Source organism: Rattus norvegicus, chromosome 5 (assembly GCF_036323735.1).
Source record: "Rattus norvegicus strain BN/NHsdMcwi chromosome 5, GRCr8, whole genome shotgun sequence".
Lineage (NCBI taxonomy): Eukaryota > Metazoa > Chordata > Mammalia > Rodentia > Muridae > Rattus > Rattus norvegicus.
Genome location: NC_086023.1, coordinates 164,302,068 through 164,315,978, shown reverse-complemented (window position 1 = coordinate 164,315,978; position 13,911 = coordinate 164,302,068). Strand labels below are relative to the sequence as shown.

The 13,911-nt window shown below is 51.3% G+C and overlaps 1 protein-coding gene across 1 annotated transcript; it reads right to left on the bottom strand.

The window, feature by feature from the left end:
* Positions 1-3,775: 3,775 nt before the first annotated feature.
* Positions 3,776-6,977, bottom strand: Srm (spermidine synthase). The gene is made up of 8 exons (NM_053464.3): positions 6,705-6,977; positions 6,298-6,418; positions 5,895-5,987; positions 5,004-5,157; positions 4,586-4,669; positions 4,362-4,507; positions 4,156-4,278; positions 3,776-4,074 (listed from the first exon to the last, which is right to left on the bottom strand). The coding sequence occupies exons 1-8, from the start codon at positions 6,869-6,871 to the stop codon at positions 4,054-4,056; spliced, it is 909 nt and encodes a 302-aa protein (NP_445916.1). The 5' UTR covers positions 6,872-6,977; the 3' UTR covers positions 3,776-4,053.
* Positions 6,978-13,911: the final 6,934 nt, after the last annotated feature.

Sequence of the window (13,911 nt, the reverse complement as noted above, 5' to 3'; positions counted from 1 at the left end):
ACCCCTCTTGCTGAACCTTTTTAGTGTTTGCCTGATTGTATATGTTTGTATCGTGTGCATGCTTGGTGCCTGTGGAGCTCAGAAGAGGACATCAGATTCCCTGGAACTGGAGTTACAGACGGTTCTGAGTCACCATGTAGGCGCTGTGAACTAAGCCTAGATCCTTTGCAAGAGCACCCAATGTCCCAACCCCTGAGCCGTCTGTCCAGACCCCTGTTTGTTTCCCTATAAAGGCCGGCTGCTCTTGAGCTCAATTACCTGCCCTAGTCTCCTGAGTGCTGGGTTACAGGTTTGTGCCACGAGCCTCTTATTTCCTCCTCTTCCTTCTTTCTCTGACACAAGCAACTCTATGTTCATAGACTCTGAGTCTCACATATGTTTTCTACATTTTCCCTGAGATTAAAATATTCCATCCAGCAGCAAAGCTCCTTAAGAAGGAAGGGTAAACTACACAAAATAGCTTCAGGAAGTCCCTGAACAAACAAGATTCACTAGGCCCCTCCTTCCAGAGTAAACAATCAAAGATGAGAGGCCCCTCAGATAGAAGGACACCTAGTACAAAGAAGATTCTGAGGCCAGACCGCTGCCTGGAAGAAGCAGAAACCAGCCAAGCGCCTGGACAGGTTCACACCAACTGAGGCATCTGGACGACACTCTCCAACCTGTTGAGTCGCCTTCAGGCTGTGTAGTGTGCTCCAGGTTCCTAGGTTTGTGAGCTGTCACTTATACTGGGATGAGCTTTGGTGATGCAACTGTCTTTGTGTCATTTCTGCCCCAATAAAACTAGTTGTTTCACCGCCTTTGGTGGTACTTACACTTTGGTTTGTTATAAAGCGTGTGCTGTCTACCCAGGGAAAGTTTTGTCACGCAACATTTCTCTCACAAGGATAGAAAAGATGGGGAGATAGCTTAGTGGCTATGAGGTTGAGTGTATAGTGTTCTTCCAAAGGACCTGCATTGGAGTCCCAGCACTGACCTCACAGCTCCTCTTTGGCCTCTCTGGGCACGCATGCTCTCTGGCAGACACACAAAGTAAGTCCTTACGCCAGGAGGTGGTGGCACACAACTTTAATGCCAGTGCTTGGGAGGCAGAGGCAGGTGGATCTCCAGAGTCTGAGGCCAGCCTGGTCTACAGAATAAGTTCTAGGATAGCCAGGGCTAAATGGAGAAACCGTGTCTTGAAAAAACAAAAACAAATAAAACACCTAAAAATTATGAAAATTTTCAAAAATTAAAAAATTATGAAAATAAGCCAACCAGTCAACAACCTGGGGAAAACCTCACACTTTGTAGGAGACAAAGCCACAATGGAACACTTCCTGCGCAAGCTGTGAGCATGTACATGTGGATTTGTTTAGACATTAAGAACACCCAAACCGATGATGGTCTACCGCTGCACACTGAGGGCTCTGTGGACCGGTGCCTGGGCTGTGGCAGCAGACCCATGCGACAGTCAAACACTCCAAGACTAGCCTCACTTGGGGTGGCAATCACTAGTGGTGGCTTGTCGACCAAGGTCCCTCTTGAACCCTTCTTCATGTCCAAAGCAGCACACTTACTGTGTCATCAGAGAACATTGCAAAGGGCAGAGGTCAATGGGTGAACACACAACCTAGGTCCCTCTGGTCACTATCTCAGGCCTCAGCAACATGGTGCCCCAGGGCCCAGCTTGCAGTAGTTGTTCAGTGATCCCAGTGTAGGCTCAAGTGCCCCAGTCAAATCACCCCAACAGCAAACCGTCATTGTAGAAACCCAACGAAGGACAAGTCAGTCTCATCAAGAAATCCCAAGGTTATTAGGGGCTGTGACTGTAGTGAGGGGCAAAGGCCATACAGTCATAAGGGAACAGAAGAGACGGCTTCCTAGACATGAACCCAACATTCACTGCTTCTGCTAAGCAGCACAGGGGACTATGGGGCTCCTTGAACCATGGTTTGTTTGACAGTTTGAAAACTCTAGGCGAGACTTCCAGCCTGTGGTGACATACTTTTAATCTCAGCTATTTGGAGTTCAAGGCCAGCCTACTCTACAGAGAGTTCCAGTACAGCCAGGGCTACACGGAGAAAGCCTGTCTTGAAATACACCAAGCAAAGACTCTGTTCCCCAGAACAAGCTGGTCCACCAAGGATTTTGTGGCTCCACATCAATAGGCCCAGACTCCAGGGACTGCATTTCCAGCTAAAGGTTCAGGTTCAGTGAAGCAGGGATCACTGTACTGTGCTGTTCCGTACCATACTGGGGAAAGCCGTTGGGTTTTGCAACTAGTTCTCTTGGCCCTGCTACCTGATACAACTTGAGACACTTAGGTCAGGGAACTGACGGATGTCAGAACCCTGGACAGGGTGCCTGGCTAAAATGCCTGGACTCAGGTCATGGTGTCAGTGAGGTAGATGGGAGATGTCCAGCCTGGTTGCTGACATTTTTTTTTTAAATGTATTTATTATAGATGAGTACACTGTAGCTGTCTTCACACACACCAGAAGAGGGCATCAGATCCCATTACAGATGGTTGTGAGCCACCATGTGGTTGCTGGGATTTGAACTCAGGACCTCTGGAAGAGCAGTCAGTGCTCTTAACCACTGAGCCATCTCTCCAGCCTCCTGACATTCTACTCAAAGATCTAGAGTCTGTCCCACCTGCTCTGCCCAGCAGCACCCCTGCCTGGGTCTCAAGGTAGACCTGCTTGAGGCAGGAAGATGGTGTGGCTTGGATGTTTCTGGGAGTGTTTGGCCTTCCTGCTCCGAGGCATCAGGTCTAAGCACGGCAAGTCTGTCCTTCACTACTCGGGCAGGGAGGCATGAATACTTCATTAGGCTAGGAGAGTGTCAGGAACCTAGCTAAGAAGTTAGGTTGAGGGGCTGGGGATTTAGCTCAGCGGTAGAGCGCTTACCTAGGAAGCGCAAGGCCCTGGGTTCGGTCCCCAGCTCCGAAAAAAAAAGAACCAAAAAAAAAAAAAAAAAAAAAAAGTTAGGTTGAGGCCATTAACAGTGAGACCAACCAGCTCTTTGGCACATGCTCTGTGTGTGTCAGACCCTGGGTCCCCAGGATTACTCCTTAGTCCCCCTGTGGCTTCCCACGTGAGGAAGATTGCAGTGTCACTCCAGTAGGGGGCCAACCACCTTGGTGGCCCCCCTAGCCCACAATTTCCCCATAAATTCCCCTCCGTGCCTCTTAGCTAGGGTGGGAAAGGGTCAGTGTGTCCGTGTCACTCCTGGGGAGAGTGGACATGAAGACCTGTAACTGGCTTCTCACTCCAGAAACCAGAGCCTTGGTTCTGTAAGAGGCTGTGATGCAGCGACAAGGGTCAGGTTCAGCACCTTGGAGAGAGGACAGCCCCATGCAGGTAAACTTTGGAAACATGGTGGGAGAGCTATGGGAAGGATTTTTTTTTCTTTTTTGGAGCTGGGGACCGAACCCAGGGCCTTGCGTTTGCTAGGCAAGCGCTCTACCACTGAGCTAAATCCCCAACCCCTCTGGAAAGGATTTGAACTCGGGTTTGTACCCACAGTAGAAGCATTACTTCATTGAGCAGATGTGACACACCATTCCGAGGCAGCTTAAAAGCTCTAGCTTTAGGCGGCCCTAACTGGATACTTTACTCCATAGCACTGGGCCCTAGATAAAGCGGGCTCCCTACCAACTGGATGGCTTCTCAGAAGATTTGGGGGCTGGCCTTAGGACTGCTGCATCCCCTCCAAGCCAGAGGCCACAGAACCCCCAACATCTGGCAGTACCACTGGTAGGACCAGGAAAGGTCAGAGGTCGAGACCAAGCTTGTTATAAATACACGTGTTTTTTGTTGGGTCACAGGGCATAGGTGGTGCTGTACAGAGCTGGTATAGGCGTGGGGCTGAACGCCACAGAGATAGACAGACACAGAGACTGAGTCCACCCAGCAGGGCAGGCCAGGCAGCATTCTGGGGCCTGTAACACTTGGTTGGTGGGCAAGAGTCATCTGGGAGTCTGGTCCAGGACTGGTGGTCCCAGACAGCTTGGAAGCTCCTTGGTCCAATCCAACTGAGGTCTCGGGTGGTGTTACAGTGGCACTGGATTCAGCTTATGTCATTCAGGGCCTGATAGGATACGAGGGGGGTCAGGAGGGCGTGCAAGCCGTGCAGACCGAGGTCCAGCAGGGAGACTGGCAGGCCACTCACCTTTCGGGTGAACTCTGGCAGCACGAAGGCCGCGCGGTGCATGTCTGAGTTATAGTACTTCAGCTGCATCTGCTCTACCTGGGCCTGTGTCAGCTGCTGCACGGGCTCCCGGAAGTTGGTGCTCTGGGGACCAGGGACCAAAGAGCATCAGGACGGGGCTCTCAGTGCCCGCCCACACCCTCCCTCGCAGGCAGTCCCCAGCTCACCGGGTTTTTGCTACACAGCATGAAGCCGATCTGGCCACTGGGATAGGTGGGAATGGTACAGTAGGCATAGCTCACCACAGGGAAGAGAGACTTGCAGAAATGCCTCATCTCCTTGATGAGGTCCAGGTGCAGCCACTGGCACTCGCCTGTGGGGGAGGCCAGGAGTCAGCCCTGCCACAGAGAGGCGGCCGGCCCACCCTGCACCCCACTGTGCCCATGCTCACCCTGGCAACAGAGGATGCCATCTTCTTTGAGGGCTGTCTTCATGAGCTGGTAATAGGACTCCTTGAAGAGGCTCTCAGCAGGGCCTAGAGGGGTAGAGCGTGGTCGTCCTGGCTGAGACCTTCAGGCCAAGGTCACCCACAGCACAACACAGCCACGGCCGCTCAGTCTGTGGAGTGTGGCGCCTAGTGCCTTAGCACCCGGGGGGCCCTGCCTTTCACCGCACCCCCACTGCATCACAGCACACCTGGATGCTGGCCAGCCAAGAACAGCGAAGACGCCAAAGAGGAAGCCGAGGTCACTATGGACCAAGGCTAGACCTCCCCCACTGTCCCCGGGTCCCCATCATCTGTGCTATCAAGGGAGAACACAGCTCTGGTCTGAGGACTGCTGCACGCGGTGGGACATGCCCTGGCTCACCCATGGGGTCTGAGGAGTCGGTGATGATGACATCAAAGGCATCTTGGTTCTGCTTCATGAACTCAAAGCCATCGCCCACGTGGAGAGTCAGCTTTGAGCTGGAGTAGCCAACGGCCATGCCAGGCAGGAACTTCTTAGAGACCTCAATGACATCCTGGGGAGGGGCACAGGAAGGACCGGGCTGGTCAGAGGCTGGGGACTCCTGGTTGGGTCCCTTTGGACAAGGCTTCTCTTTTGGACCCTTTTCCCACAGATCTATAAAATGGGAGGAGCACCTCAGCTCTTCATGGTTTCCAGGCCTTCATCTCCTGCAGACCTAGTGCCCCATCTGAGGGGGGCTTTGACACGTGTATTTTCTGAGAGAAGGTCTCAGACAACCCATGCTGGCCTCACACTCTAGATCACACTTCTACCTAAGTGCTGGGGTTACAAGTATGTGTGGCTGCACACTTCTGATTAGCCTGTACCCGTCCATGTTTTCTGTACCTTTTACCCCTGTGTCTAGCCTCGTCATGTCATGGTGTCATCTCCAATCCAGGTCAGCCCCATGCCCAGGGACTCACCCGTCCATCACTTTATTACCCCAGCACCTTGGGTAACACTCAGCATACAGTAAGTGCTCACTAAAACCATACTGGGTATAAAGGGTAGATGCCGTAGTTGTTGATGTCCCTGGCTCTACCTAGGCCCTAAGGCAGAACTGGCTCGCTCTGAAAGTACCAAGGGTTAACATTTCTGCTGCTGTGTGTGCCCGGCTTTAACTATCTGGTTTCCCTGCTGAACCATCTTTTCAGAATGAGGAAACAGGCCAGGCATGGTAAGAACATTGGTGCCTCAAGGTGCAAAGCTGACCCTGGTGACTCAAACCCAGGCCTCCTGTACAGCACCCACCTCATCGATCTCGCACTGGACCACAGACTCCACAGAGGGGTGCTTCACCACTTCCCGTAGGACGCCCCCATCTCCACCCCCGATGATCAGCACCTGGAACCAGGAAAGGACAAGTCAGGACTGAGCAGGTCCACTCCCACAGAACCCGCTCTTTCCAGCTACAGGTCTCTCTGAGTCATTCTCTACTCTCCTGAACCCTTCTGTGCCTCAGGGTCCTGGCAGCATGGGTTCCCGTCTCAGGGCTTCTAAAGAGACCAGCTCTCCCAGGGGCTCCACTCATCCTGACCAGCATTTTCTGACACTTGTCTGGGTAGCATCTGGCCCCAAACATCCTCACCTAGTGTCAGCCAGACCTGCTTTTCAGGACCCCAAGTTCAGGACCGAACCCGGGGCAATGCGGTACCTTCCGCGGGTTGGGGTGGCTGCAGAGCGGCAGGTTGGCTATCATCTCCTGGTAGGAGAACTCGTCCCTCTCGGTACACTGGATGACGCCATCCAGAACCAGCACGTTGCCGTAGGTTTTACTGCGGGCAGAGTGACAGTCGGGGATGTGGGTCTTGGGGCACAGGGAGAATGGGTCCCAGCCCGCCCTGACGCGCACCGTGGCCGCCATGGGGTCCCCGGGTGGACATTCAGGGTGACACGTGGCAGACCGGCCACGAGTGGGGGCTGGGTGGGCCCCGGGGTCCCCTCGGCTGACGTGTCCCGGCAGTGACACGTGGACGCAGGGCCCGGCCGCGGGCATAGCGCGGGGGAGCCGGGCCTAGCGCAGAACTTCTGACAGCTGTGCCGGCGCGCGGCGGGCGGTACCTGCGGAAGACGAGGATGTCTTGGTACCGCGAGCGCCGGTGGTGCAGCAGCTGCTCCACTTGCAGCGACAGGGCCTGGCCAGGCCACAGGCTGCAGGTCTCTCGGAACCAACCCTCACGGATGGCGGCGGGGCCGGGCGCGGCTGGGCCGTCGGGGCCAGGCTCCATGGCGGGCGGGCGGCGCGCGTCGCGGGCCCGGGACTGCAGGCCGCGCGGAGCCCCAGCACAACGGGACCACCTCTGCCCGCCGCCCGCGCCGCAACCTAACCCGCTCGGGGGCGGGGCCTACGGGCGGGGGTGGAGCCCCGGCCCTCCAATGGCGGCGTGGGCAGGCCCGCGGCTTCACGAGGAGCTCATTGGCCCCCGGGCTTCACCTCACGGTGATTGGTTGGGTCGCGCTGTCTGTCAGCGGCAGCAGGGTAGTGCGGCCGGCTGCCGGGCCACGTGGGGCCGAGGGGCCCGGGCGGCGGGAGGGTTCCGGGGCGGGCCGCGCCGGCGCAGGGGTTCGAGGGCCGGGGCCCATCCTTGGACCCTGGTTGCGTTTGAGCAGATCGTGTGTCTAGTCTGGGCGCACATGGGACTTTTATTTACTTGCGAGGTTTGTCGCGCCATTTGGCTACTTTGCTTCGGATTGTGAGCCAGAAGCGGGTGGCTGCAGAATTAGAATGGGGCTCTTTCGGAAAGAGTTTCTAAATTTACCAGCAGAGCCCAGGAAGAGGCCCCGCACATGCATATTCAAAACCAAAAAAAGACTGGCGCGGCTTTTTTTTTTTTTTTTTTTTTGACAAACCGGGTCTTGCTCCTTGAAGGGTGGGAGGGAACGTGCTGTTTTTATGAAAATGTCAAGGAACTTATCAGAATCACATTAAGCATGCTAATTACCAAATATTAAATGCTAATTGCTCCATACACAGTTTGAATGCCAAAGAAGGAAGATGAACCACGAATAAGCTATTCCTGACGCGGTGTCAGGGATGGTTCCTGACTGACATTCGGCAGCCTCCACCTGGAGTGGGAGCATGCTCCCCTGTCACAACGCGCCGCCGGAGGGCATGAGGTGTTGCTTGGAGCCCTGTCCCGTGCCTTGGCTGACTTCAGGCTCCCAAACGGAGGAGTGAGGGAGGTAGTTCTACAAAGTTGCCACAGAATCCAGGGTCACAATGGCTCAGAGGGAGATTCGCGTCCAGTTTTACGGGCTTGACTGGGACAGCCTGGACCCAGAGTCTCTACACGGCAGCCTCTGTACTTACCCACCAGCACAGTTCTGCCTCTGGGCTATGGATGGCTGTTTATTTGCCAGAAGCCGGGAGCCAGAGTGCAGCTTGCCAGAAGGCTAGGGATGCTTCCTAGAGATGGCAAGCCCGTGATAGCGGGCTGGGTTGAATCCATTCCATCCCTCTCTTACTTCCTAAGAACAAAGTTGTTCCCGAATGTGCCTTCCGGGAAGACTGAATTAACCACACCTTCAGATTTAGGAAGATGCAGATACTGAAAATAAATTAAGAAAAAAACAAAACAAAACAAAACAAAACATAAAGCCAGACATGGTGGTCCCAGCATGAGGCAGAGGCATGTTTGGATCTCTGTAAGTTCAAGGCCAGCCTGGTCTACGTAGTGAGTTCAAGATAATACATAATGAAACCCTGTCTACAAAACAAAACAACAACAAAACCAAAAAAAAAAAAAAAAAAACTAAAAAAACAAAACAAACAAAAAAACCAACCAAATCCCCCAAACCAAACAAAAAGCCAAAACAAACAAAACCAAAAACTAAGAAAGCACCCCCCTCCAAACTGTTTTGTCTTAAACAATACTAAATGAGAACATGTAAGCAAAAATCTTCCTGAATGCATAGTGGCCCAGGGGTGCCAGCCAGCTGGGGACCTGGAGGAAAGGCTGTGGGTTTTTTTGCCTTTAGTCTCACTAACCAGTCCAACACAGTAAACCCCAGTGATACTGAAAGTCAGAAGCCAGGCAGACAACAGAATGTCTCTGAAGTCAGAACAGGAGTGCTGACGTGTACAAAGGGAAAAGGAAGGTCTGGACAGCGACACGGTGAGCTTGCCAGTGCCGGCCATGGGGCTGCTGCACGGTGTCTGTCACTGTACAGACCGGCTAGGCAATTAGCACTGGAGAGTCTTTTCTTCTTTTAAACGTACATTGGTGTTTTGCCTGCATGTATGAGGGAGTCAGACCCCCCCGGCTCAGGAGTTACAGACAGGCGTGAGCTGCCGTGTGGGTGCTGGGAATTGAACCCAGGCTGTCTGGAAGAAAAGCCTGTGCTCTTAACTGAGAAGAAGCCATCTCTCCAGCCTTAGCCATTTTTTTTTTTTTTAAAGAACTCAATGGCCCCAGCTCCGAAAAAAAGAACCAAAAAAAAAAAAAAAAAAGAACTCAATGGGCTGGAGAGATGGCTCAGCGGTTAAGAGCACTGACTGCTCTTCCAGAGGTCCTGAGTTCAATTCCCAGCAACCACATGGTGGCTCACAACCATCTGTAATGGGATCTGATGCCCTCTTCTGGTGTGTCTGAAGACAGCTACAGTTACTTATATGCATAAAATAAACAAATAAACCTTTAAAAAAAAAAAAGAACTCAAAAGAGGGGTTGGAGAGATGGCTCAGTGGTTAAGAGCATTGACTGCTCATCCAGAGGTAATGAGTTCAAATCCCAGCAACCACATGGTGGCTGGCAACCATCTGTAATGAGATCTAATGCCCTCTTCTGGTGTGCATGAAGACAGCTACATTGTACTTATATATAATAAATAAATCTTAAAAAAAAAAAAAAAAGAACTCAGAAGGCCTGCCAGCATAGCTTTGGAGAATCACTTTCAGAGCTTTGTGATCAGAAAACAGCTGTGGCTGAGTGGAAGCGTATTTGGCAGTGATGTGGTGTAATGTGGCTGAAAATGCTTGAGGTGCTCCTGTGAGCAAAGGGTCCCTCGTGGCACTCTCCTGCCCCAAGACCCCTGCAGGCCACTAGGTCCCGCCTCTCCAGCACATTAGCATTTATACCTACTGCCATCCTCTCACTTGGTCCTCCTGTGTCTGCTCAAGTGATTCCCCTGGCCCTCAGGTCTCCCTCCCCGTGCCCACCTTTTCTGAGAAAGGAAAGATTAAAAACAGTACGATCACAATGGTCAGCTTTATAGGTGACATGGCTGAAGTTTTCTGGTAAGCAGGAACCTCAAATGAGAGCACACCTCCACCAGATTGGCCTGTGGGACATTTCCTTAAGGACCCAGGGAGATCCAGCCCCCTGTGGGTGGTCCACCCCTCTGCAGGTGGTCCTGGGTGTCTCAGGAAGAAAACAGGCTGAGCAAACCAGTGAGCACGTTCCTTTATGGCCTCTGCTTCAGTTCCAGCCGCCAGGTTCCTGCCCTGGCTTCCCTCAGTGGTAGACTGTGATTGGGATATACAAGGCAAATAAACCCTCAGGTTGCTTTTGCTCATAGTGTTTATCACAGCAATAGAAAGCAAGCCCAGGGCTGGAGAGATGGCTCAGTGGTTAAGAGCACTGCCTGCTCTTCCAGAGGTCCTGAGTTCAATTCCCAGCAACCACATGGTGGCTCACGACCATCTGTGATGGCATTCGATGCCCTCTTCTGGTGTGTCTGAAGACAGATACAGAATTCATATACATAAAATAAATAAGTAAATCTTTTAAAAATCCGACTTTCTTTTTTTTTTTTTTTTTTTGGTTCTTTTTTTTCGGAGCTGGGGACCGAACCCAGGGCCTTGAGCTTGCTAGGCAAGTGCTCTACCACTGAGCTAAATCCCCAACCCCCCGACTTTCTTACTTAAGGTCTGTTTCCCGCTTTTACAAGTAAATGTGACCTGGGGGAAATTGGTGGGCTAAGGAAGGAGTCAATTCCCTTCTCTGAGAAACAGGGTTTCCCTGTGTAGACCAGAATGCCCTGGAACCTGCCTCATTCTCCTGAGGGCTACGATTACAACCATCTGACCTAGCTTCTTCTTCCCTCTGGGCACTGCCCAATGCCCTCTTCTTGAGTCCTCCGTTCCCTTAGACACTCTCAATGAAACTAACTCCTTACCTATGTAATCTCCACCCAACTAAGCCTTTTGATTGGTTTGTTTGTAGACAGGGTTTCTCTGTGTATGCCTGGCTGTCCTGGAGCTCACTCAGTAGACCAGGCTGGCCTTGAACTCAGAGATCTGACTATTTCTGTCTCCCGGGGCTGGGATTAAAGGTGTGCCGCCATACTAGCCCACCTACTGGGTACATTTTTATTTCCTTCTGGCCACAGGGTTTCTCGGTGTATCCTTGGCTGTTCTGGAACTCTCTCTGTAGATCGGCTGGCCTTGAACTCACAGAGGATCCATTTGCCTCTGCCTCTGGAGTGCTTGTATTAAAGATGTGATTGCTTCTTTCTTTTCTTTTCTTTTCTCTTCTCTTCTTTTCTTTTCTTTTCTTTTCTTTTCTTTTCTCTTCTCTTCTCTTCTCTTCTCTTCTCTTCTCTTTTCTTTTCTTTTCTTTTCTTTTCTTTTCTTTTCTTTTCTTTTCTTTTCTTTTCTTTTCTTTTCCGGAGCTGGGGTCCAAACCCAGGGCCTTAGCAAGTGCTCTACCACTGAGCTAAATCCCCAACCCCCTTTCTTTTCTTTTTAAGATTTATTCTATTTTTATGAGTACACTGTCACTGTCTTCAGACACACCTGTAGAGGGCATCAGATCCCATTACAGATGGCTGTGAGCCACCATGTGTTTGCTGGGAATTGAACTCAGGACCTCTGGAAGAGCAGTCAGTGCTCTTAACTACTGAGCCATCATTCCAGCCCTCTTTTTTCTTTCTTCTTTTCTTTCTTTCTTTCTTTTTGCTTTTTTTTTTTTCCGGAGCTGGGGATTGAACCCAGGGCCTTGCGCTCACTAGGCAAGCGCTCTACCGCTGAGCTAAATCCCCAACCCCTCTTCTTTTCTTAAATCAAGGTCTCATTATATATATATAATTATATATAATGTAGCATGGCCTGGAATTTAAGAGATCAGCCTCTACCTTCCTAAAGGCATGCACCACCACACCTGGCTTGTAATAGGTTGAATTAGGGGAGGGGATGAAGGATGGTCCAGAGGGTGTCATAGGGTTTCTCTTTTTTTTTTTTTTTTCTTTTCTTTTTTTCAAAGCTGGGGACCGAACCCAGGGCCTTGTGCTTGTTAGGCAAGCGCTCTACAACTAAATCCCCAACCCCTGTCATAGGGTTTCTAATGCTTCAATGATGAAACACCATCACCCCAAAAGCAATCTGAAGAGGAAAAGATTGGGGAGGAAAGGGTTTATCTGGCTTACGCAACCACACTATAGTCTATCATTGAAAGAAGCTAGGAGGTAAGTGGGCAAAGGCACTTGTCACCAAGGCTGATGACTTGAATTTGATTCCTGGGACCACAAAGTGGAGAGTAAGACTCTGATAAATTGTCCTCTGACCACGTGTACTGACTGTGGTGTGTGCATGCCTCACACAGGGAAAATATTTTTTTTTTTTTTTTCGGAGCTGAGGACCAAACCCAGGGCCTTGTGCTTGCTAGGCAAGCGCTCTACCACTGAGCTAAATCCCCAACCCCCCAGGGAAAACATTTTAAAAGGAAAAGCCACTCAATGTTGCACTATGAATAGTACAAAAGATCCCCTGTGTGATACATCTGTAATTCCAGCACCCAGGACGCAGAGTCGGGACAATCAGGAGTCCAAAATCATTCTTTTTTTTTTTTTTTTTTTAAAGATTTATTTATTTTATGTATATGACTACCCTAATTTCATGCACACCAGAACACACTGGATTCTATTACAGATGGTTGTGAGCCACCACATGGTTGCTGAGATCTGAACTCAGGACCTCTGGAAGAGTGGCCTGTGCGCTTACCTGCTGAGCCACCTTGCCAGCCCCTATCATTCTTGACTATACACTGAGTTCGAAGCCAGCCTGGGCCTTAAGCTCTGTCTCAAAGAGTAAAATTACTGAGTTGTAGGGCTGACTCAGTGGGTAAAGGCACTTGCCACGAAGCTTGGTAACCCACACAGTGGAAAGGGAGAACTGATTCCAATATATTGTCCTTTGACTCTCAGTCTAGACTGTGTGTGCTCTTGAGTGAGGACATACATACACACACACACACACACACACACACACACACACACACACACACACACACACACACCCCCCATACAAAAGGAAAAGGTGAGAGGTGAGAGGGCTGGGAACATTCCTCTGTGTAGACCACTTGCCTGCGGTGTGAGACACTAAGTTCAAATCTCAACCTGATGAGACCTGGGTGTGGTGACACACCTGTCATCATCGTGGTCTGGAGGCTGATGCAGAATGGTAGCCTATGAGCCTGGGCTACACAGTGAGACCTTGTCTCAGAGAAGGGTAGGGGACAGTATTGCTAGATGTAGTGACACACACTTGTGAGACTGGGGACCAGAGGTGGAGGAAGGGGCACGGCCTGCTCACAGCACAGCAGCCCTTCCTAAGTTGCTGAGACAGAGCCACCCCATGGCCCAGGAGGCCATCAGCAGCCCACAGAGCCTTCCAGACGCAGAGGTAACTCAGTGCCGTTCCTGAGTGGCACTTCTGCGTTTGTGGCTTTGGGTTTCTGGGCAGCCTCTTTGGGAATGTGTTATGGTTTGTTATGCTTGGCCCAGGGAGTGGCACCAAGAGTAGGTGTGTCACTGTGGGCATGGGCTTTGAGACCCTCATCCTAGCTGCCTGGAAGCCAGTCTTCCACTAGCAGCCTTCAGATGAAGATGTAGAACTCTCAGCTCCTCCTGCACCATGCCTGCCTGGATGCTGCCATGCTCCTGCCTTGATGATAATGGACTGACTCTCTGAACCTGTAAGCCAGCCCCACTTAAATGCTGTCCTTATAAGAGTTGCCTTGGGGGGCTGGGGATTTAGCTCAGTGGTAGAGCGCTTGCCTAGGAAGTGCAAGGCCCTGGGTTCGGTCCCCAGCTCCGAAAAAAAGAACCAAAAAAAAAAAAAAAAAAAAAAAAGTTGCCTTGGTCATGGCGTCTGTTCACAGCAGTAACACCCTAAGACAGCATGTTTCTCTCCCAGTCTTTGAACAGAGTAGGGTAAAAGCAAAACAAAGAAAGCAAACACCTAGAGCTGGTGAAAGTAAAGCAAAACAACCCCCCCAACATTCCGTACCCCCCAAATAAAACAGCCAAAAACCCAGAACCAGCCTTCTTC

Coding starts and splice junctions, on each gene's coding strand:
- Srm (NM_053464.3), bottom strand. CDS start 6,871: ATGGAGCCTGGCCCCGACGGCCCAGCCGCGCCCGGCCCCGCCGCCATC. Junction 6,419..6,704: donor GACATCCTCGTCTTCCGCAG/GTACCGCCCGCC, acceptor CTCTGCCCGCAG/TAAAACCTACGGCAACGTGC. Junction 4,670..5,003: donor CGACTCCTCAGACCCCATGG/GTGAGCCAGGGC, acceptor CTACCCCTCTAG/GCCCTGCTGAGAGCCTCTTC.